We start from the raw sequence: 26007 nt of genomic DNA on the forward strand, positions 1-26007 counted from the left end.
GTTGTTTCTTCAATAACAGTACTTTCCTCAGTCTTTTCTCCTTGTGACTTTTACTGAAGTTCAGCTCTTAATTTGAATGTGGAACCACCAAAGTAAGTTTTAAGTAAAAACAAGTTACTTTTTCAGTAAACTACAAGGGGTACTTGGTTTCTCCTGGAGAATCTCTGCTCCTCATTGAAAACTTAAACAATGAATAGTTTTCCCAAGGCCATTCATTTCAAGAGGTTGTAAGAGATAAAACATACACAGCAGAGATTCTATTTTAGATTTTAAAATTCCCTAAGCTAAGGAGTAACAGATTTTTTTTCTCTTGCTTGGTGAAATCTCTCTTTCACCAGTTTCTCTCTTCCCAAACTAAGTCTTATCAGGGTAATAAAAAGGTTGTGTCTGATAAGACCAAAATAATTTTACAACATGCGAGCAAAATTCACCTGGGCCAAAGCCCCTAACTAACTACTGTATCAAAGAGGATAGCTGCTGCACTGGCCTGTCAGACAAGAGCAGACCAGCAGACACGTCTCAGAGCTGACACCCAACTGGAAAATCCATGATCTTGAATGTCACTGGAAAGACTGTATATCTGTATATCATCTGTATTATCATCATCACTCCTGAACTCCTGTTGTATAAAGAAACATAAATCCAGACACTGAAAACATAAAACAGTAGAAAGATTCAATAAGCTCTCATGGGTAGGGAAACAGAGTAAGCAAGGGACCAGAAATCCCAAGAGGCCTACACACTGCCTGTGGGCCAATCTCCATATCAAGCCTTAGGGTCTTTAAGCCTAAAACATGATGACAGAGCCATGAGGAAGCTCTACAGTGGTCACATGTGTGCTGTGCTCTGAAAAGATAAAACAGATATCTAAGACATGATGACAGGGAGTGGGAAAGCTCTATAGTGGTCACGTATGTGTGCTATGTTCTGAAAAGGTAGAGTACCTAAGACACAATGACAGAGTATGGGGAAGCCCTACAGAGGTCATGTGTATGCCGTTCTCTGAAAGGTAGAGTGCCTAAAACATGATGACAGAACACGGGGAAGTGCTATGGCAGTCATGTGTGCCGTGCTCTGAAAAGGCAGACTGCCATGGATACATAAGCACAAGGATCTCAGACGAGTTCCAGAACAAAATAATTATTTAACTCAATTTTACTCAAACTGAGCAATCCATCATTCCTTCAAAGGGGCATTCATGACCTCGGTGAAGGCTGGAATACGGGGTGCACTTTCTTTAGACAGTTGCCAACTTTTTCAAATACTGGTACAGTGATTTACTATGCTGATAGGCAGCACCTCTGACATAACATTGAAGTGTTCCGACCTGTGGCATGACACTGAGAACGAAAAAGTTCACACACTTACAGCATTTCTTAGCACATCGTCATCCACATCAAAGTTGGATGTGTCAGAAGGGCTGCTAACTTCTGGAATGTAAGGTGCTTCTAGGTTTCGTATATTTTCCCAATTTAGACCTTCAAAAAATGCATGCTTTTTGAAGTCCTCTATCCCATTTTGCCCTAGACGACGCTCTCTGCTACAGATGAGTCTCTGAATGAGGTCTTTCGCATCTTCAGACACATCCGTAACATGGGACGGGAACTGAAATCGCTCCTGGGGGGTGGCAGTCAGTGAAAAAATTGAGACATAGTTAGAAACGTCTAACGTATAGAAATGATAACTCCAAAGTAAGTTTTTTTTTTCATGGTAACTAACTGCAAACCAGAACTAATGAATTTTAATTACAGATAGACAAATGAGAAACTTATTAATCTTACAGGTTTTATTCATGAAAGGCTTGTCCCCATGTCACATGTAAATTAACACAGTAAATCATTTTCACCTGGCAAAGCCTGTTGTAAAACATGCTGCTGGGAGTATGAACTGGCACAGCTCTTGCAGAGCACCTTGTGCCAGCGTGTTTGGCCACTGCATTTCTAGAAATTTATATTATAGAAACAGTCAAACAGAAAACAGCATATTCATGGAAATGGTATATTTTAACCAAGAAAACGGCACATTACGCCCACCAAGAAAGGGACTCGGTATAAAAGGCCCGGTTCATACCTACATGCAGTGTGTTGATGTGCAAAGATGTCAAAAACACATCAACAAAAAACCTGCCACATGCAGGATGACACCATCTGTTAAGACACACATCTGGTTTGTACAGGTTAGTGTAACACCCTGAAACATCTCAGAGTAATTTGGGCAGAGAATAAAAACAGTATTTGCAATGTCCCCCTGGGGGACTGGGGAGAAAGGAGGAAATATTCAACTTCTCCATCTGGGGAACTCCTGATATCCTCACAAGCAGTGGGGATAACCAATTCAATAGGCTTAGGTCTTGATCTTGGAGTTCAACCCTATGAAGCTTATTCCTGCAAAGGAAAAACTAAGCCTACCTACAATTATGCCCCAGAGAACCTCTTTCTCTGCTCAGATGTGACCTCTTTCTCTAAGCCAACTCGGTAGGTGAACTCACTGCCCTCCTACCTCCTAGGTGGGACGTGACTCCCAGGGGTATAAATCTCCCTGGCAATGTATGACAGGACTCCCAGGAATGAGCTGGGATCTGGTATTATGGTATTGAGAAAGCCTTCTTGACCAAAATGGGGAAGAGAGAAATGAGACAAAATAAAGTTTCGGTCACTGAGAGATTTTAAATAGAGTTGAGAGATTATCCTAAACGTTATTCTTATGTATTATATAGATATCCCCACCTTTTAAAAAAAATATTTTTATTGTAAAAACTTAACATTCAAAAATATATCCTCGACATAAAAATATTCCATACATGGTGTACAATCAATGGCTCACAGTATCATCACACAGTTGTACAGACATCCCTTTTTAGTTTATGGTGTATTGGAATGGCTAGATGGAATTGCCTGAAATGACTGAACTGCGTTCCAGTAGCCTTGATTCTTGAAGATGACTGCATAACTATATAGCTTTTAAATTGTGACTGTGTAATTGTGAAAACCTTGTCTCTATATTCCCTTTATCCAGGGTACAGAGAGATGAGTAAAAAAATAAGAACAAATAAATAAATACATAAAGGGGGGTGGTGAGGTAAGGAGTTAAAAAAATTGGGCAGATTACAATACTAGTGGTCAAAGAGAGGAAGGGATAACAGGTATGGGATATATGAGTTTTTTCTTTTTTCTTTGTATTTCTTTTTCTGGAGTGATGCAAATGTTCTAAAAATTATCACAGTGATGAATACACAACTATGTGATGATATTGTGAGACACTAATTGTGCTGGTTTAAAAGGATGTATGCCCCCTAGAAAAGCCATTGTTTTAATCAAAATCTCATTTCATAAAGGTGGAATAATCCCTATTCAATACTGTATGTTTGAAACTGTAATCAGATCATCTTCCTGGATGATGTGATTTAGTCAAGACTGGTTGTTAAACTGGATTAGGTGACATGTCTCCACCCATTTGGGTGGGTCTTTAGGTTTATTGGAGTCCTATAAAAGAGGAAACATTTTGGAGAATGGGAGATTCAGAGAGAGCTGAGAATGCTACAGTACCATGAAGCAGAGTCCATCAGCCAGCGACCTTTGGAGATGAAGAAGGAAAATGCCTCCCGGGTTGCTTCATGAAACCGGAAGCCAGGAGAGAAAGTTAGCAGACGCCGCCATGTTGTTTGCCATGTGCCCTTCCAGCTGAGAGAGAAGCCCTGACTGTGTTTGCTATGTGTCTTCTCAATTGAGAGAGAAACCCTGAACTTCATCGGCCTTCCTGAACCAAGGTATCTTTCCCTGGATGGATGCCTTTGATTGGACATTTCTATAGACTTGTTTTAATTGGGACATTTTCTTGGCCTTAGAACTGTAAACTAGCAACTTATTAAATTCCCCCTTTTAAAAGCCATTCTGTTTCTGGTATATTGCATTGCAACAGCTAGCAAACTAGAACACTGATAAATACTTTGGATGGACTGTACGTATGTAAGAATATCGCAATAAAAATATTAAAAAAAAAAAGACACAAGACACGCACTCCGGGCCTCACCTTTCTCACCTGTGAAATGGGAAGATGATAGCATCTACCTCATAGGGTCGGTGTGGAGAGATCAGAAATGCACAAAAAGGTCCCTAATGGAGTCCCACAAGGGGGGAGCACCTAGAACACACAGCCCCTGAGCCTCCTCATTCTTTTTTTTTTTTTTTTTTTTTTTAATTTATATGGGCAGGCACCGGCAATCGAACCTGGGTCCTCTGGCATCGCAGGCAAGCATTCCTGCCTGCTGAGCCACCGTGGCCCACTCCTCCTCATTCTTAAGAGAGGCTAGGAAGCAGGTGGGGGGATTCCACTGTCTACTCTGTGTATTTTAGAATTCACTGAAGTACATATAGGTAATACATGTTAATTTAAAAATGAAAAAATATAATTTCACTTTAGGGAAAGTATAACTTTTGTTCTGATTTGGGGTTAGATGGACTATATTCCATTTATAAACTAATAAACACCAACCATTTATAGAGCTAAGCTGCTCCTTTCACGAGCAATGTAGAAGACACTAGAGGGCAGGTCAGCATCTGAACTGGGAATATTTTTGGGGTAGGGAGGGGGCAGGGCACAGGAAAAGAAGAATGCTGTAAGGGTGAAACTGGCACTGGAAAGATGTACTTGACTAAAGGAACAAAGAAAGCAAGCAGATGACAAAAAGCTTAGATAGAAGAAGAAATAAGAAAAAAGAAAGAAAAAGAAGGAAAGAAAAAGGGAAGGCAACATCAAAGCAAAAAAAAAAAGAACAACTTGGAGAGAGAGAAAAAAAAGATATGAGGAAAAGGAACAAGGGCTCCACTATGTTGTCATGTCATCAGCTTATTACACCTGATGAATCCAGACCCACAGGTTCAAATGTTCAGCAGGATTTCACCCAGCCGGCCATGCCTCCCAGCCCCCAGCCATTCAGAAGCCTGCATCTTTCTATAAAAACATGCAACTCCTCCAGGGATTCTGAGTCCAACGAATTCCACCAGCCTCTACCCAGCTGCCCAAATCAGAAAACTGGGTTTCATGCTTGACTGTCCCCTTTTCCTTCTGTCCACATCCATCGTGGTTCAGCTTCTTGTTACTCTTGAATCTGTCAACTCCCTGTCTGACCATCACCAGCCTGGCCCAAAACACCTATCACCTCTTACTTAGCTTTTCCAACAGCTTCTTAACCCTCCCTCTGGGTTTTACCTCTAGGCTTAGGCCCACACACTAGAAAACAATAGGATGTGGACATGCAAAGTCTTACTTCGTGGTTCATGATCTTCCCATAGGTCTCCACAAGAGACTCGGCATAAAACGGTGTCTCTCCATACAACATCTCGTACATGCAGACCCCCAGGGACCACCAGTCGCACTCAGGGCCGTACTTGCCCATGCCGTCCTCCATTGCCTGCAGAATCTCTGGTGAAATGTAGTCAGGGGTGCCCACAGCCACAGAGGACTGGACCTGAGGGGAGAAGGCCATGTTTAAGGGAGCCCCCGGCATCTTGAGTTTCTTATCTCTAATGGTTGTCTCCAAAGTAGGGGTAGCAAATAAATAACTGATCATGGAAGAAATCTGGCCATGATCAGGATTTTAAACATCTAATTAATTTGAAATTCAACACAAATAAATATTCTCTTGCAGTACTGAACATTATGCAGTTCCCAAAAAACAAGAAGCTCTCCTGCATACTCCATTTCTGATTGTCCAAATGGCTACATCCCCCAGTGGGAACTCTTCACTGATGCTCAATAGGTGGGCTCTGCCATCCTCTCTGTTGCTACTCCACCTGTGGTCTGGGGACATCATGTATCCAGGCCAGTCCTCCTCAGCTTCTATGTGTACAGAGGGTCCTTGGGGCTCTTGTTGAACTGTAGGTTCTGGGATAGAACCCAAGATGCATTTCTAGCAGTTCCCAGGGGATGCTAATGCTGCCCCCACACAGCCAAACTGGAACGACTGGAAATAGGATCAGGTGTTAGCTGAGTGCTTACATGTTCCCTCAATAGGGAAATGGGAAGCCAAGGCATGGGTTCTTTATAGCAGCTTCCAATCCTGCTACCCCATCTGAAGTAGGGGCATGGTGGGGGAAGAAATGTGAAGAATAAGAGTGAGGCAGCCTCGAGGAGGTTAATGTCAAAGTCAACAAAGGGGCACCATGGACCCCCAAAAAGGAGAGATGAGTTCCCAGGCTACCCAAATTAGCAGATACATGCCTGAATGCATTTCTACAGGGAAGCAAGAGTGGACATTTTAAGGAAAACACTATGACAAGGAGCCTGGGTAGAGTGTTCCAGGCGTAGATGTGCCTCTAGTGCTGGTGGCAGAAGCCCCAAGGGGCCACCTGACATGCTTACCAGAGCCCCCATCTCTAACTTAAGGCTCATCAAACACCTCCTGACAACAAGTCTCCCCTGGAGCACACCACCAGGGTTCTGCACATACTGGCTGGTGGACATACAGAATGTCCCACCCAGTGAGCAGATAACATAGTTCACATTTTAAGTAGATAAATCATACGGCAGCAAGGACCACTCCTGAGGTTTCTGATCTACAAGAATGAGGCCTGGCAGGAACTTGGATCACTCCCCGGGGACCTGTGTTGGGAAAAGCTAGGCTCCTTGACTCATCCCTGAGAAGAGGAGTAGCCCAGAGTCACGGCGGGAAGGGGTATATGAGAGCTGCTCAGTTTGTATGAACCGGCAGGGAGTCTTGCCTCCAGCACATGGCCACACTGTCCAGCCCAAAGGAGTCTCGATGGGACAGCAGGTAGGCTGGGGGCGCAATCTCATGGCACAGGGCAATGTCCATAGACAAGGGTGGGAAGCCAAGAACCAAGTGCTTGAGTTCAGACCAAGGCTATTCGTCTAATTGTTAGAAGGCAGGATTTGAGAATAGCACTAATATATCAATTAATCAATATATGACAAGACTTAAAAACGAGAGGCTGGTTTTGTAGAAAAAGTGAATAAATTACTTCTACTTTTATGGGTTCGTTTAAATTACTGCTGCTTGGAATGGGCCATAATGGCTCAGCAGGCAGAGTTCTCGCCTGTCACGCCAGGGACCTGGGTTCGATTCCTGATGCCTGGCCATGCCCAAAAAAAAAAGGGAATAAACACTGCTGCTTGTAAGAAAGGAAGGGATTGTTATCTTTGTAGAAGTATTCTTCATTGGACTTTATGCTAAGTATATATTTAAAAGAACAAAAAAAACTCCCAAATGTGTCAGGATACATCCTTGAGAGTTGCCACTGGAGAGAACATAGGCAATCTCCTAAACACAGTAAGGTGTACTCCTGGAGGCAGCTGCTAAGGCAGACCAAGAAGAGTTGCGTTATGCATGCTCAGGCCATTCAGCCACAGGATTCGCAGCCCTGGCTGACTGAGGGGCTGATTTTGGGCTTGGCAGTGGGAGTGCCAGCTGGCCCTGGAAATGCTCTGAGTATCTAGGATCCTGTTTCTAAACACTCAACAACTCCCAAAGAAAATTTTAACAGGAAGTTACCTGTCCCCAAACAAAGAGCCTGCCCACTTGACTGGCCTGAGCAGGGCACTTGAAGAAACAGTGCCAAGAGCTGTCTACACGTGCTGCAGTGCTGGCAGGGATTTAAGAAAACCTGAAAATTTCCAATGTTAGGAGGCATATGTATTCTTTTTAAACATAAAAAGCAATAAAGATGTTTTTAAACTTAAAAAAGAAATCCCAAAACAGAAAATTTCAACTGTTTCCTAAATGGACGCATCTTTTTAATTCACACAAATAAACATAGTTTTTCCATGGTACTTCAGATCGAAAACTGATGCCTATTCTAATTTCAAACAAACCCCCAAACCAAGTAGAAAATCTTCAACAAAAAATACTTACAGTTCCATCATCATTCATCTTCAAACATGATCCAAAGTCAGCTAGGCGTATATGACCATTCACGTCCAAAAGGACATTGTCAGGTTTAATGTCTCTGTTAGCAAAATAAATACAAAAGTTAACCATTTCTGAGTAACAACTGGGTAGATCAAAGCCCTTCATTAGTGGTAGATCATCCTGAGAACAGCTACAACAACCTGTGAAAACTATCTGCATATAGTGACTTCCCCTGGCACAGCTGCAGCAACTGCCACCACCACCACTTAGCACTATGCACGTAGAGCTCACCTGACCTCTGCTGACTTGATGAAGCACCACCATCATTCCCACTCATCAACCCACCTGGCTGGCAAATGCTGATGGGGCATTGCCTTTGGACTTGGGCGCTGCTTGCGGCCCTGGGCCTATATAACAGTGAGCAAGAGGATACTGCCTCTGATACCATGGAATTTACAATGAACTGGGAAGTCAAAAAATGAACATGCAAACATAAATTTGTAGTGTGGTTTCAGATAGTACCACAGGGTACAACCCATGAGATAAGTGCTATGGTGAGATACAAAGAAATTTAAAACAAGAGAACAGGTTAGCATATGATAGTATGGGAGGGAGTACAGAGGTGGCTACCACTGAGGAAGTGACTTAAAGGGAGTCAGATGAAGACTTGAGGAAAGATGGCTGCAAGGTTTCAAACCACCATGTACCCCAAAGACTACATTTACAGATGATGGCATGTAAGCTTAATAATTTGAATAACTTGTCCCAATTATACAGCAACAAGTGTTGGAGCAGTAAAGTAAATACAAGTCTGTCTAACTAAAGTCTGTTTTCCTAACTTCTGTTCAGGCTGTTCCAAAATCTGCAAGATAAGTCAATTATTTTAAAAAGAAGATTAAACAGAACCCATATTTAATTAATGATGGTTTTCAATATATTACCAAACACAAGACAAGAGGGTAGGGTTTAAAGTACTAGTCTTCCTTGGTGGGAGAATAAACTTACATGCTGAGCAGTATGAAAAGGACCAAACTCTAAAAACACAGAAAGTTGTTCACCAAAAGATGTAAAAGTGCATTCCCAGTAGCACTACTCAGAGTAGCCCAAAGTGAAGACAATCCAGGTGTCCACCTTCAGAAGAATGGGTAAATAAACTGAGTTATATTCATATGATGGACCCTACAGTACAGTGAAACAAACGAACTACTGATTTCTAATAATATGGATGAATCTCACAAACATATGAGAGCAAAAGATAAAAACTTTTACCAACAAAGTCATAAAGAAAGGAGGACTCTAACAATACTCAAAACTGAGATATCCTCAAGTAAGCATTCAGAAATGTAACAAGGCAAAAAAAACCCCCGACAAACTATACAATGAAGCAGAAAAACTAAACTAAAACCAGAAATAGACAAAAAACAGAAATAAATAAAATGAAATTTAACTCAAAAAAGAAATAGAAAAATCTTATCAGTAATAAAGACTACATCATGAGATACCAACAAATTGACATGAAAATTTAATAAAAAGAATTGAAGGCAGGAAAAGAACTAAAATAATAAATCTGAGATAAAGAAAAAAGGAAAAAGTTGTCAGAAAAAAATGGTTGAAAACTAAAATGGAAGACAAAGAAGGCCTAACATATACATAACTGGAATTCCTGAAGAAGCACTCAAAACAATGAAACAGAATATTTAAAACTATAATCTAAGAAAGCTTTCCAAAAATAAAAAGATACAAGAAAAGGAAATTACAAATCAACATCCTTATGAATACAGATACAAAGTCCTCAACAAAATAATAGCAAACTGAATCCACTGTACATCAAAAGAACCATATACCATGATCAAGTGGGATTTAGTCCAGGAATGCAAGGGTGGTAATGTAAGAAAATCAATTAATGTAATACACCACATTTAACAGAATGAAGGGGAAGAAAATACATGATCATCTCAACTGACACAGAAAAGGCATCTGACAAAATTCAGCACCTCTTCTTGGTAAGATTATTTTGAAAGTTGGTTTCCCTTGCTCGTTTACAATTTTGTAGCTGTTTAGTTCTGTGCTGAAGGTCTCCTTAGGCACTTAGTCTGTTGGTAATTCCTAGCCAGAAGAGATGGGGCCTCCCACTGGAGGCACATTATGGGCTGGACAGGGAGGTAGCTTGCCAGATTGTACCTCCCCAGCCTTCCCAGGAGATAGAGTTCTCGGGCCCCTCTACCTCACAGCCTGCCTTTCCCTGACTGCTGCAGTTGGATGGACAGGGACCCAACCAGGTGCAAATCCAGTCCAGCTGCAGGCCCCAGAGGGTTGCCCTCTCCAGCCACTATTAGCTCAAGATTAATCTGCTTCTTCTTCTCTTCCTGAGGGGAATGTCTCCCTATCTTTCCCACGTCTGAGTGTACTAGAAGGCACAGGCTCTGGGGGTAGGAGATGGGTACTATGCACCATGGTGAGGACTCTGCAAACTCAGGGCTGTGGGACTGAAAGGTTCAACTTCACCAGCCAGAGACTGCCCAGTAACGCACTTCTTTTTGATGGCTGGCAAAACCCAAGCCAGTGTACTCCTGCCCACCTCAGGCTGGGGAGGGCGCCTGGCATTGCAATGCAGCTCTCTCCCTTTCCTGCCTCTCCATGTAGGGTAGCCAAGGTGAGCACCCTGGGCCCCCTGGAGAAAGGTTCGAAATGCAGAACTCAGACTGGCACTGCTCTTACAACCCCTTTTGATAAAAACACTCAGAATACTGGAAATAGACGGAAACTTCCTCAACATGAAAACCCATTGCGAACATCGTAAGTGAGAGGCGGAAAGCTTTCCCTCTATGATCGGGAATAAGACAAGGATGCCCATGGTCACCACTGTTATTCAATATTGTACTGGAAGTTCTAGCTAGAGCAATTAGACAAGAAAAAGAAATAAAAGGTATACAAATTGGAAAAGAAGGAGCAAAACTATCATTATTTGCAGATGTCATGAACTAATGTTTGAAAAATCCACACCAAAGCTATATTGCTAATAAATGAATTCAGTAAAGTGGTGAGATGCAAGATCAACATGGAAACACCAGTCTTTTCTACAACTAGAAATGAACCATATGAAGAAGAAATCAAGGGAAAAAAATGTGCCATTTACAGTAGCAACTAAAAGAACCAAATACTTAAGAATATATGTCATCAAAGATGTAAAAGACTTACACATGGAAAACTACAAGATGTTGCTAAAATAAATCAGTGAAGATCTAAATAAATGGAAGAACATTCTTTATTCATAGCTTGGAAGACTAAATAGTGTTCAGATTTCAATTCTGCACAAAGCAATTTACAGATTCAATGCAATCCCAATAAAAATTCTGACAGCCTTCTTTGCAGAAATGTAAAATCCAATCATCAAATCTATACAGAAGGTCAGCTATATCATTCTAATCAGTGGTATTTGGTAAAGAATTCTGAGTCACAATGAAAAATGTTCTTTGGAAAGCACAAAAGAAACTTAGAAAGGGGTTTGATTCAGGTAGCAACATGCATTGTGTATAAATTTTTACTTCAAAAATCGTCTGGAAGGAAATGCAGCTGGACCCAAGTGCAGTCTACATTTCCAGATAACCAAAGCAGACGTCTTTTCATGGCCTTGTCTTACTCAGAAGCCCTCTTCTCTATTCTGAACTAGATGTTGGTGAAACTGGAAACTGCTAGTCCATTGGAAATCAGTTTCTGATGTAGCAAAGTTTGCTTTCACAACTGCAGCAAGTGATGTCATATCAAGTCATGTTGCATCCACATACTGTGCAATTTTTAGGGAAAAAGTTCAGTTGTCTGAGTCCAAGTTATTTTGATTTTAAATTGATATAGAAAAGAAGAAATCATCAAGCAAGTTATATAACTAACAACACTGTACTTTCTGTATATGAAATCAGTATTTAAATAACTTATTTTTTTCCACCGTTCTTAAATATTGTAAGTAACTATAATATACCAGTACTAGTATGTTCTTGCAATTGGTTCAGCCCAAGAAAGCTATGTATTATAAAAGTGACTGTGATAATTCATTTAACAAAAAGAAAGGTGCAAAAAATGATTGTGATGATTCATTTAGCAAAAAGAAGGGTTTTCCTATGTATCAAAACTTGTCTATATGTCATCTATGTACCTATAAAAAATAATAAATTCTTCAACTGAGAAAAAATTTTATACAGAAGGGTAAGGGGTCTTGAATAGCCAAAGCCATGGTGAAAAAGAACAAAGAGGACTCACTCTTCTTAATTTTAAATTTTATTACAAAGCTACAGTAATTAAAACAGCATGGAGTCAGAGTAGGAAAGGCCAAGGTCACCCTGTCTCTGTGCAACAACGAGACATGATAAACGGGACAGCAAATCTGGGATGTGAATAATCATGGGAGGAGGTGGTGGTGGGGGGTGGTGTCTTCTGCCCTGCAAAGGGAGGCTGTGGGAGATGTGCCAAGAAATTGAGATGGAGATAACAGGGTGACTGTACTTGGTCACAACTAGGCCTACCCTGCAGCTGGCTTGGAATGATTTTTCCTTTGGCTTCATAGCTGGGAGTACCTGTGGCAAACTTGGAAGACAGCAGACAAACTTTTCCTGTGCATGGACTCCACTCAGGGAGAGTAAAGTATTTGCTCCCTGCCTTGGTGACATGATACTGTCAGTACCTGTTTTTTTTTGTTAAGGACTGGCGGGTCTTTCCCCAGGAAGAAGGGGAAGATGTGGAGTGTACCGGTCTGACATCCAACCAGCAAGGGAAGCATGTGAGGGTCCCATGCTGCTCCCCTCCCCTATGAGGCCTGAAGGCCGCAGGTGTGGGTAGACAGAGAGGCGAGGCTGAGGACGCTGGTGAAGCTGGGCCCAGATATTTACAGATTGGCTGTGGGCAGGTGAAGCTGAAGTGCGTGGTCCCTTGGCCTGGGGTCATTCTGGGGGAGTCCGGGGGACACCAGATATATCAGTCACATAGGAGGAGTCTACTTGGGGGTGGGTGCTGCTCATTCCCCAGCCCCAGAGATGGTAGATTTCAGTGCATGCCAGAGGTGGTAGCACTGGCTGGGAGTCCCGATTCCAAATCTTAGATGTAGGAGGGAAATAAATCTGAAAAATAACCCTATTAAGACGTTAAAATGCCCCATCCACACAGAGGGATATAAAGCATGTGAAGGACCAGGCAGACATGTCTCACCTAAATTAAATCACCCAAGGGGACAAAGAATTTGAAATGGCTGTTTAAGTTTGTTCAGAAGGAGTAAAAGACATCAAGAAGATACTGGGGGAGCATAAAGAAGAATTTGAAAGAGTAAAAAGAAAAATATCAGACATCACAGAGATGAAAGACATTGTAAACCAAATTAAAAACATCAGAGACTCACAACAGTAGATTTCACAAGTCAGAAGAGAGAATAAGCAAATCAGAAGACAGGACAAATGAACTTGAATGTTCAAAATAACAAATGGCAAGAAAGATGGAGAAAATGCAACTTGATCTCAGGGAAATGATAGACAACATGAAGCGTATAAATATAAGAATTATCAGTGTCCCAGAGGGAGAAGAGTATAAGGATAGGAAGGCTAGGTGAAGATACAATGGGAGAAAACTTCCCAACTTTTATAAAAAACATAAACATCCAAACCAAACAAGCCCAATGAATCCCAAAGAGAATAAATCCAAATATGCTTACTCCAAGACATATATTTATTAGAATGTCAAATCTTGAAGAGAAGCAAGAAGTCATGAAAACAGCAAGAGAAAAGAGATTTATTACCAACATGGGAAAACATACAGGACTGAGCTCAGACTACTCAACAGGTACCATGGAGAAGAGAAGGAAGTGGTATGACACATTTAAGATTCTGAATGAGAAAGACTTCTAGCCAAGAATTCTATACTCTGCCAAACTGAGGGAGAGATTAAATTCTTCACAGATAAACAAAGGCTGAGAAAATTTGCCAATAAGAGTCCCAATTTCAGATATTGAAGAGAAGCAAAAAGTCATGAAAGTAGTAAGTGAGATTTATTATATTCAAGGAAAACTATATAATACTGAGAGCTTGGACTACTCAACAAGCACCATGGAGGTGTGTGTGAAGGCAGTGGTATGATATATTTAAGATTGAACAAGAAAGACTTCCAGCCAAGAATTCTTTATCCTACCAAATTGTACTGCAAAATTGAGAGATTCAATTCTTCACTGATAAACAAAGGCTGCAAGAATTTGCCAATAAGAGATCTGCCCTATAAAAAATATTAAAGGGAGCTCTGGCAACTGAAAAATGACTAGAAGAAGATCAGAAATGAAAAGTATTAATAAGGGTAACTTAAAGGATAAAAAGTGAGAGAGGGAAAAGAATATATAGATCTGATAAAATAAAAACTATAGGATAAGATGCTAGACCCAAGAACTGCTTTTACAGTAGTAAATTTAAATGTTAGTGGACTAAACTCACTAATGGAAAGACAGAAATTGACAGAACAAATTAAACAATATGATCTATCTATATGCTGCTCACAAGAAACTATCTTAGACTCAAAGATACAGATTGAAAGTGAAATGATAGAAATAGATATTTATGCACCCTGTAACCAAAAGAGAGCACAAGTAGCTATAGTAAAATTAGATAAAATATATTTTAAATGTTATATCATAAGAGATAAGATTTTCATGTTAACTGTAAAAAGTTATATCTTTATATTTTCTTGAAACCAAAAACTTGGAAATGTTCAGTAACGTAGGTCTTATGGTACTATAGCAAAGTTGATGTTTCTAATAATTTTCTACTTGATATTTTGAGAATGTATACAGTTTTGATAGCTAATCAAATGGGATTTAAGTTAGGGTTTAATATTTAGAATTCAAGAAATGCTGACATCTGTATCTTTAGATTTTTCCCTTGCCTTAATTTTAAATTGGTTTATGAAACTTATTGTACAAACACAGGCTTTAAAATGACTATATTTTACTTAAAATGCCAAAAAATACAGTGTCCCATTCAGTTATGAAAAAAACAAAGACAAAAACAAAAAACCACCCAGCTTAGCACTGGCAAAAGGACAGGCAATATATAGACCAATAGAATAGAACTCAGTGTTCAGAAATAAACCTTCTCATCTATGACCAATTGATTTTTTTTTTGTATGCTGTATGGCGGGGTCACATTTCATTATTTTTCCATGTGAATATCCTGTTATTGCAGGACCACTTGTTGACTTTCGTGTCTGTTTTTTTTTTAGAATTGCATGGACTGGGACTTGAACCTGGGTCTCCTGCAAGGCAGGCAAGAATTCTACCACTGAAACTACCTTGTATCTCCTATGACCAACTGATTTTACACAAGGGTGCCAAGTTCACTTAACTGGGAAGGACACTGTTTTCAACAAATGGTGCTAGGAAACTAGATATGTATATGCAAAAGAATGGAGATGGACCCCTACCTCACACCATAGATAAAAATGAGCTCAAAATAGATGAAAGACTTAAATATAAGAATATAAAACTTTGATAGGGAAGCATCTTTAGGACCTTGTGGTAAGCAATGTTTTCACAGACTTCACACCAAAAGCATGAATAATGAAAGAAAAAATACAGGAATGGGATTTCATCAAAATTAACTTTCATGCACCAAAGGATTTCATCATGAAAGTAAAATGATAACTTACGGAATGGGAAAAAATATTTGGAAATCACATAACTGAAAAAGGTTTAATCTCCAGAATATATAAAGAAATCCTATAACTCAACAAAAGGAGAAACAACCCAATTTAAAAATGGGCAAAAGACGTGAATAGATATTTCTCCAAAGAAGATACACAAATGGCCAACAAGCACATGAAAAGATTCTGATTTGATGCAGATCAAAACCAAAATGAGATACCTCTTTACATCTACTAGAATGGCTACTATTCAAACAACGAAAACTTAAAAATGATGGAGAGGATGTGGAGAAATAAGAACATTCTTTCATTGTTGGTGGGAATGTAAAAACTACAGCCATTATGGAAAATACCTTGGTGATTCCTCAGAAAATTAAGTATAGAATTACCACATGACTTGGCAATCCCACTACTTGGTATATACCCAAAGGAATTAAAAGCAGGGACTGGAACAGATATTTTCACACCAATGTTCATAGTGGCATTATTCTCAATTGCCAAAAGATGAAAGCAACCAGAGTCCATCAATCAATGTATAGATAAAACAAAATATGGCATATAAATCGAATGGAATATTATTCAACTGTAAAAAGGAATGAAGTTCTGATACATGGGACAACATGGATGAACCTTGAAGATATCATCTGGAGAGAAACAAGCCAGACATAAAAGGAAAGATATTGTATGGTCTCACTGATATGAAATAATTAGAATAAGCAAATTCATAGAACCAGAAACTAGGATATAGGTTACCAGTTGCTAGGGTGGGGGTAGGGAATGGGGAGTTAATGCTTAAATTGCACAGAATTTCTATTTGGGTTAAGGGAAAAGTTTTGGTAGTATATGATGGTGAGAGTAGCACAATATTGTGAAGAAAATTAACATCACTGAATTATATATTTGAAGGTGGCAAAAAGGGAAAATTTTAGGTTGCATATATGTTACCAGGGTAAAAATTAAAAAACAAAACAAACTACAAGACTGTCTAACACAAAGAGTAATCTCGTATGTAAACCAGACTACAGTTAATAGTGCAATTATAATAGCATTCTTTCATTAATTCTAAACAAAGACACACACAATAGAAAGTGTTAATACGGAAAACTGCATGAGGAGAGCATATCAGAACTCTGTATTTTCTGTATGGTTTTTCTGTGAACCTACAACTTCTCTAATTAAAAAAAAAAAAAAAACAAAACAAATAGTGAAATTGCCAGAAGAGTTCAGAGCCCCAGCTGAACCAGTCTTTGTTTTTCCTTTCCACCTATTTATTTCCCTGCACACTGAAAAGAGACCTGTTCAGTTGATAATCACTCATGCCTGAGTGATACATGTTAGCTACAACTTCCACCTGCTCCCCTACTGGAACTTCCTGCTATGAAATCAGCAAATGGGTTCATTCCCACAGAAGATATGGGTACTGAGTAACACTGTATATGGGTGCCACCTCCAGATCACATGGGTACCCCACAACTACCTTGAACCACCTGGTCTATGCTCCCATTTCCTATCCTTGTCAGACTACCTCTATTTTAGTTTCCAATTCTTCTACCAAACATCCTATTTTTTTTTCTTTTCTAAGGACTTTTTTGTTCTCTGAAGATTTCTTTCTTAAAACTGAACCCCAATCTTACTTCACTCAAATACTACCTCTCCATACTTCCTGGAAGTCTGGGATGTGTCACTCTTGGCCTCTCCATTTTTCTCGGATGTTGGGGATAATGGGCAGTGGATTCCATTGTCCAGGCAGCTGCAAGGATTTCCAGAACTGGAAATGCACCAATGACCCAGAATACGCGGCTCAGAGTACAGCAGTGTACCTTCAGGAAAATGGTACTGAATGCCTGAAATGCTAGTTCTTGAACAAACTGACCTGAGGAGGCTCCATGAGCTTTCACTGCACCCAGTGCTGTTGCCACTTCTGCAGTGGCTGCTACAATGCCTTTTACATGAAGAATCAATGTCCAGACCATAACTGCAGGGTAAGAAAGTCCCTGCACAGCCACCACCTCACACCGGCTCCACCCCTCAGTGAAACTGTCTACTCAACCTGTGGGACTGGACTGTCATCCAGCTCTTAGAAGCTGCTACAGGACAACAATACCAAGTTTAATACACACAGGAGAGGTGGGGTAAGATGGCGCATAGTGAGGTAGAATTCAGTTCCTTCTCCAGAGAAGCTAGGAAATAGCCAGGAAATATATGGAACAACTGTTGGGAGGATATCAGTGACTGGCCACACAGTGTATACCAGTTTGAAACAGGTAGAATAGCCGAGATCCTAAACAGAACTGAAAGTCTCCCAGGCTGCAGTGCCCCTCCCCCACGGGCACAACAGGCTGGTTCCCTGAGGGCAAAGGAAAACAGACTTTACTAGTAGCAACAAGTTAGCTCAACCAAGCTCCAATTGTGGAATTAATTAACAAATTCTTATTACCGAAAAGAGGCTCCAGCACAAAAAAACCTGGAATAAGTACTATAGGAACCAGGAGTTTTCACCCTGGCAGAGAGGGGACAGGGCTGATGGAAAAAACAAAAACAAAAAAAACAAAACCAGAAGCTTTTTGAGCTGGACAGCACAAAATACTGGAAAAGAGCTGGACCCCAAGAAAAGGGGGCACACAGAGCTTGGGAACACATAGAGCCACATATAAACTTCAGATTTTCTTTGGCAAATGTGGGGAGCAGGGGTCCATGGAAAAGGCTTTTTTTTAAAACTTCTTAGCAGCTCATTAGATAGAACTATGATCAGTCTCAGGTTCCAGCACTGCCCCAGGCAAGGGCATAATTAAGGCATGCCTTAGAGAGAAAGTAAATAGTCAGGTGGACTAGTCCCTAAAGGGTATATCATCCCCAAGAAAGGGGGTGGAGCCCAGTTCAAGCGGAGGCCCTCCTTCAGGGAATTCAGGCTCCAAAAGGTTGGAAAACAGAAATAATCAAAGCTTGCCCACTACCTCAGCCTCTGTTTCAACCACATACTTCAGGGAGAAGCTGTTGAACTTAAAGGAACGGTATTACTTTAAGCTGGTGGGAAGCTGGCTGACAAGGACAGGAAAAGCACAGAGTCTAGACCCTTCTTAGGAAAGTCTGACAACATGCTGGAGGAAAAGCAGAGTGTAGACCCCTCTTAGGAGAGTCTGACAACATGCTAGGTCTTAACCTCAAGGAAACTTGATATTGGCTACTCTGTCCTCCATATGGGCCTGTCTGCTATGGGAAAATCTGACCAGGGTCGATCATATCCGAGGAAATCCTTTTCAAAAAACAAAAAACAAAAAACAAAAACAAAAACACCTTCCAAATAGGCAGGCCAAGAAGCAGAAAAACAAGAACTGAAAAATTCTGATCAGTTAAGCAGAACCTATGTTTAAGGTCCAGAATAAGCTGAACTGAATGCCAAAGAACAGAGAACAAAGCCATTCAGCAAGAAAACCCAAGGTAAGAGTGAAAACCTCCAGAATCAACTAATTCAGGAAATCAAATGCCTAGTTGCCAGCAAAAAATAATGAGCCACATAAGGAAAATAGGAAATATGGCCCAAAGGAACAAACCAACATTTTAAATGAGATACAGGAGTTGAAACAACTAATTCAGGATGTCCAAATAGACATGCAAAATCGCATAAAAAATAAAATCCATGAGTTGAGGGAGGATATAAAGAAGAAACTGAGCAAACATGAAGAACCTGAAAGATATGAGCACCATCTCAGGGAACTGAATGACAACATGAAGCATACTAATACACGTGTTATGGAGAAGAGAAGGGAAAAGGAAGAGAGACCAGTGGAGGAAATAATCACTAAAAACTTCCCATCTCTTATGAACAACATAAAATTACAGATTCAAGAAGTACCACATATCCCTAACAGAATAGATACAAACAGACATACTCCAAGACACTTGCTAATCAGATTGTCAAATGACAAAGACAGAGAATTCTAAAAGCAGCAAGAGAAAAGCAATCCATTATATATAAGGGCAGTCAATAAGATTACACATGGATTTCTCAGGAGAAACCATGCAGATGAGAAGGCAGTAGTACGACATATTTAAGAGAAAAACTGCCAACCAAGAATTCTATACCCAGCAAAACTGCCCTTCAAAAATCAGGGGAAGATTAAATTTCTTCAGATAAACATTCACTGAGACAATTTGTAACTACAGGACCAGCTCAATAAGAAATAGTAAACGGAGCACTACAGGCAGATAAGAAAAGGCAGAACAGAGAGGTCTGGCAAAGAGGGCATAAATGAAGACTATGAGTTAATGTAAAAAAGGGGCAAAAAAAAAAAAACCATAAAATCCAAAAGACAAAATGGTAGAGGAAAGTATTGCTTTTACAGTAATAACTCTGCAATGAAATGACACAGACTGGCAGAACAGATTAAAAAACAGGACCCATCTATATGCTGTCTACAGAAGACTTACTTTAGACCCAAGGATAAAAATAGGTTGAAAGTGAAAGGCTAGGAAAAGATATTTCATGCAAACAACAATCAGAAAAGAGCAGGGTTTTTTATTTTATTTTATTTTATTTTTACATGGGCAGGCACTGGGAATCGAACGCTGGTCCTCTGGCATGGCAGGCAAGCATTCTTGCCTGCTGAGCCACCATGGCCTGCCCAAGAGCAGGGGTTTTAATAAAAGGAGCAATTCAACAGGAAGACATAACAATGGGGGGGGGGAGAGAGAGAAGGGAAAGCTACCTAATTCATTCTATGAAGCCAGTATCACTCTAATATTAAAGCCAGACAAAGATATTACAAGAAAAGAAAATTACAGACCAATCACTTAAATGAATATATAGATACAAAAATCCTCCACAAAATACTTGCAAATTGAATCGAGTAGTACTTTAAAAGAATTATACACCATAATCAAGTGAGATTTATGTCAGGTTTGCAAGGCTGGTTCAACACAAGAAAATCAATTAATGTAATATATCAGTAAGTTAAAGTGGAAAAACTACATGATGATCTCAATTGATACAAGAAGAGGCATTTGACAAAATTCAACATCCTTTCTTAAGGAAAACACTTCAATGGACAGGAACAGAAGGGAACTTCGTCAACATGATAAAGGCAATATATGAAAACACTAAGCTAACATCATCCTCAATGGGGAAAGACTGAAAGCTTTTCCTCTAAGATCAGGAACAGACAAGAATGCCCACTGTCAGCATTGTTACTCAACATTGTGCTGGAAGTCCTAGCCAGAGCAGTTAGAAAAGAAAAAAAAAAGGCATCCAAATTGGAAAGGAAGAAGTAAAACTCTCCCTGTTTGCAGATGATATGTTACCATATGTTGAAAGTCCTGAAAAATCTACTGCAAAGCTACTAGAGCTAATAAATGAGTACAACAAAGGGGCGGGCTACAAGATCAACACCCCAAAATCAGTAGTGTTTCTACACACACGTGATGAGCAATCTGAGGAGGAAATCAAGAAAAAAAATTTCATTTACAATAGCAACCAAAAGAATAAAATTTTAGGGATAAATTTAACCAGGATATAAAAGACCTATACACAGAAAACTACAAGAAATTGTTAAAAGAAATCATAGAAGACCTAAATAAATGGAAGGGCATACCGTGTTCATGGACTAGAAAGACTAAACATAGTGAAGATGTTAATTCTACCCAAACTGATGTACAGATTCAATGCAATACCAATTAAAATCTCAACAACTTATTTTGCAGAAATAGAAAAACCAGTAACCAAATTTATTTGGAAGGGCAGGGTGCCCCAAATAGCTAAAAATATTTTGAGAAAGAAAAATGAAAGTGAGAGGTCTCATACTACCTGACTTTAAAGTATAGTAGGAAGCTACAGTGGTCAAAACAGCATGATACTGGCATAAAGACATATATTGACCAATGGAATCTAACTGAGCTTCAGAAACAAACCCTCTCATCTATGGACAATTGATCTTCAATAAGGTGGTCAAGCCAACTCACCTGCGACAGAGCTGCCTCTAGAATGAAAGAGGATCTATATCTCACACCCAATACAAAAATTAACTCAAAATGGATCAAAGACTAAAACATTAGAGTGTTCATGATTTGCAAAGGATGGAGGTGGCCTAAGGTTCGAGTGAGGAATGGAAAGGGGAACAGTGATGTATACATACAACAAACTACTGAGCAACTGCAAAAAGGAATGAAGTTGTGAGGTATGCAACTAGGTGAATGAACCTTAAGGACATTATGTTGAATGAAATGGCAGAAAAAAAATACTATCATGCCTCACTTATATGGAATAACTATAATACACAAAATCAAAGAGCATGGGTTATCAGGTTGGGACGTATTGGGTCATAGACTGTAAAACATCTTCCAGCAGTCACATATATTCAGGAGTTGTAATCATTATTTCTAAATTCTGAGATACTGACATATTTGTGTATAACCCGGCAATTATCTGAAACTTTGGGTACTTACGTGACACCTCAGACTCAGAGCACTGAAGCTATGAAAGTGAGCATTACCCCATGTAGCAACTGTTAAAAAAGTTGAAAAACTGATTTGACTTCAACTAAAAATATGAATGAAACTGATCTGGATAGGACTAGGTAAATCAGAATACAGGGCAAAGGATGATGTGGTCCATATTTTACAACTTCAACTTCTTTGTGAAACCAAAGGGACAAATGTTTATTTGGTGCAAAATTTCTATTTTGGGTAGCACATTATCTAATTTGTATGGTCTGTTTACTTGAACACCATACTTACATGGAATCTTGAATAGGGTATGACACCTTTTTCGTTTGTACAGGTTGGTGTGATGCTCTGATATACCCCAGAGCCATCTGGGCAGAGACTAAAAAGTATTTGCAAAATCCCCTTGGAGGATTGGGGAGAAAAGAAGACATATTAAACTTATCCATCTGGGGAATTTCTGAAATGTTTACAAGCAGTAAGAACAACCAATTCAATAGGCTGAGACCTCGATCTTGGGGCTTGACCCTATGAAACTTATTCTTGCAAAGAAGAATCTAAGCCTACTTATAATTATGCCTAAGAGTCACCCCCAGAGAACCTCTTTTGTTGCTCAGATGTGACCTCTCTCTCTAAGCCAACTTGGCTAGTAAACTCACTGCCACCCCACCCCACCCCCACTATGTGGGACATGACTCCCATGGTTGTAAATCTCGCTGGCAACATAGGACTGGACTCCTGGGATAAGTAGGGACCCAGCATCACGGGACTGAGAAAGACTTTTTAACCAAAAGGGGGAAGAGACAAATGAAGCAAAATAAAGTTTCAGTGGCTAAGAGATTTCAAGGTCAAGAGGTTATCCTGGAAGTTATTCTTATACACTATATAGATATCCTTTTCTAGTTTATGGTGCACTGGAATAGCTAGAGCTAAATGGAAGTACCTGAAACTGTTAAGCTGTGTTCCAGTAGTCTTGATTCTTGAAGACAATTGCATAGCCATATAGCTTTTACAATACAACTGTGTGACTGGGAAAACCTTGTGTATGACGCTCCTTTTATCTAGGGTATGGATGGATGAGTAAAAATATGGATAAAAAATAAACAATAGGGAGGATAATGGGTAAAAAAAACTGGGTAGACTGAAATACTAGTGGTCAATGAAAGCAGGATGGGTAAGGGGTATGGGATATGTGAGTTTTTTCTTTTGTCTTTTTTTTTCTTTTTCTGGGGTGATGCAAATGTTCTAAAAATGATCATGGTGATGAATACACAACTGTGATATTGTGAGTCACCGATGGTACACTTTGGATGGACCATATGTGTGTGAAGATTTCTCAATAAAAAAAGAAAGAAAGAGAGAAAGAGAAACAGAGAGAGAGAGAGGAGAGGGAGGGAGAAGAAAGAGAAAGAGAAAGTTAATACAGAGACTCCAGCTGGGGCCAGGGAAGTCTCGGAGGTGGCTCCTGAGTGACTGAGCAGTAAGAGGTCCCCAATGGGCTTGGGGATGAGGCTTGTGACAAAGACCTAGGTGATGATGCTGGCCTATGCCAGGTACTCTACAATATCCCATGAGCCTCACTGACACTCACTCACTAGCCCAGCTTTCCTACATGAGGGGAGGAGCTGGAGACGGCCACTGAGTGTTATCTGCTTTTGTACCCTCGGCCTCTGGCCAGAGAAGACCCCCTTGCTTGTTATAGAAGCTGGTAGAAGAGGGGCCCCTGGGACAGAGTGTTTCCCTGCAGGAGGTCCCATGCCCCAACTCTCTCAGGAACAGCTCCAGCACCAGTAAGGAGGCATCTCCATGCCTGGTACAGAAGTAACTTAGAATCCAGAGCTGTGCCATCAGCTCTGAACCACGCCTGTTAAATAAATCAGTACTTCTCCCATGCCAGTGACTCTCCCGTTTTCTTGACTCCACTGCTTCTTTGTCCTTACAGTGTGCCAGTACAAACCTGCTGTAGGATGGGCATCATATAAAATCTGGCTTTATGAACTTGTAGCAAAAATGTGAAGATTTCTACTTTCAGACTGGGTCTTTCAAGCACTTAAGTCTGAATTAATGAGTTGCTTTTTAGGGAAAAAGTTTTTGAACTACGTATTTTAATTCTCCTAATGTCCTGGAGGTCAAATGACAGAGCAAAACTTTTACAAAATCAATTAAGAAAATGAGAAAAAAGCTTTCTAATTAGGAGGGGAAATGGGAAAAGGACAAACTATAAAAAAAGTGATCAACTTAATTTCCCTAGAGATCTGAGACAGACACTTATGTTCATGAATTAGAGAAGCTCTGTTAAAAAGATGGTACATAAAACCTCAATGTTAAAAATAAGTACAATAAAAAAAGAAAAACTACAATAACTGTTATAAAAACAGCACAATTATATTAAAGAAAGCTTGAAAAATAAAGAAAAGCCACTGTTCAAAGCCACATTGTCCTAAAAGCAACCATGTTATTTTGGGGAAGCTCCCTTAGCTTGTTCTGTGACCAAGAGGACCAGCAGCTGCAGGGTGCAGAGTGCAGTACTGAGTGGGGTGCAGGGCAGTGTGGGGTACATTGAAGACACAGTCCAGGGTGTAGTCCACATGCAGTGCAGGGTGCAGTGTGAGGTGCAGTGTGGACACAGTACAGGGAAGTGTGGGGGTAGTGTGGACACAGTGCAGGGTGCAGTGAAGATGCAGTGCAGGGCAGAGTGGGGCAAGGATGAGGTACAGTACAATAGGCAGCAAGGAGGCACTCTGACCCTGGCTCCAGCCACCTACTAGCCATGTGGCCCCAGGCATGGGACCTCCTGCAGGGGAAACATCTGTCCCAGGGGCCCCTCTTCTGCCAGCTTCTATAACAAGCAAGAGGGTTTTCTCTGGCCAGAGGCAGAGGGTACAAGTGCAGGTAACACTCAGTTCAACCTCTCTGGGCCTAAGTTTCCTCACCTAGCAGTGTGGCAACAAGCATGGCAAAACTGAGGAGCTGTGATGTAAACAATTCGCTATTTAAGGGGGGAACAACTGCTCAAGAAAATCTGACAGGCTCCAAAGAATTGGTCCTGAGGGCAGGGTTTACAAAAGATACCGAGGTGACCAAATGCAACACAGAGAAGTGGACAGAAATGGGGGTGGGGTAGAGAAAGAGGAAGGAGGATGCAGTTTCCAAGTGAAAGGGTAGGGTGGAGCAAATAAGTAAAGAAGAGGTTGCCAGGTCAGAGGAACTGTCTGGAACACAAAAAGCCACGGTATCACAGGATGTTCAGCAGGCTTTTTCCTGTCAACTCCAAATGGCAACTCTGGCTCAAAGCTGGGGACAAATGTACTCAGCACCCGACCTCCAAAGCCAGAAAACTGCTACTGCCCTGCAAAGGCTTCAAAGTGGCACCAATTCTGAGACCTGGCCTTTGCACCCTGCCTTTGGCCAGACCTGGGGAGGCCTGGAAGAGGACAGTGGCCACTTGGGAGCACAGTATTCACAAAGACAGGCTGCTCCCTCTGCACCACCCCTTATGGAGTAGGGAGGGGCTTCTTCCCCTCCCAAAGCCATGGGAGCGAGACCCCAAGAGAAGAGCTGGGGTGGGGGATGCTGCCTGACCACCCTCCCCTCCTTCTCCAATTGGGGACTAATGGCCATCACTCAGCCACCATGGCCAGAGGCAGCAGATGGGGGGGAGCCGAGCTGTTAGGAAGGCCACCTGACCTCCAGCCTGCGGGTGCAGTAAGAGCTGCCTGGAGAGGAGCGCTTTGCTAAGGGGGCTGGGCTTGGGCCCACCCTTCCTCCCCTGACCCTCTGTAACCCACTTGGCAACTGGGCCCAGCAGCATGGGGCCAGGCCAAGGGGTGGCCTACACTGAAAGCCAAGAGAAGGCTGTGGGAGGAGTCACACCAACAAAGACCCTGCCTACGTTCCTAGAGCCAACATTTGCACACCTACCCACAGCAGGATGGCAGCACAGGCTGATGTCACTGGGAGGCCTGTGAGCATGCCCATGAATACCAGGAGGCTGCCTCCCCAATTCCCTGCCCTAAGAGCTGAGAAGCTGGGATCCTGACCAC

The 26007-nt window shown here is 40.9% G+C and overlaps 1 protein-coding gene across 3 annotated transcripts in view; it reads right to left on the reverse strand.

Moving 5' to 3' along the window:
• The window catches only part of CDC42BPB (CDC42 binding protein kinase beta), a 211080-nt gene that overhangs the window by 58662 nt on the left and 126411 nt on the right, over positions 1-26007 (reverse strand). For all 3 annotated transcript variants that reach the window (XR_013160527.1, XM_077123642.1, XM_077123643.1), the window contains exons 6-8: positions 7871-7964; positions 5267-5467; positions 1369-1617 (exon numbers count right to left, since the gene is read on the reverse strand). Coding sequence is in view for 2 of the 3 variants with exons in the window: in XM_077123642.1 (XP_076979757.1) it covers positions 1369-1617; positions 5267-5467; positions 7871-7964 (544 nt within the window). In the remaining variant the exon portion in view is untranslated. The remainder of the gene's footprint in view (positions 1-1368; positions 1618-5266; positions 5468-7870; positions 7965-26007) is intronic.

Source organism: Tamandua tetradactyla, chromosome 12 (assembly GCF_023851605.1).
Source record: "Tamandua tetradactyla isolate mTamTet1 chromosome 12, mTamTet1.pri, whole genome shotgun sequence".
Taxonomy (NCBI): domain Eukaryota; kingdom Metazoa; phylum Chordata; class Mammalia; order Pilosa; family Myrmecophagidae; genus Tamandua; species Tamandua tetradactyla.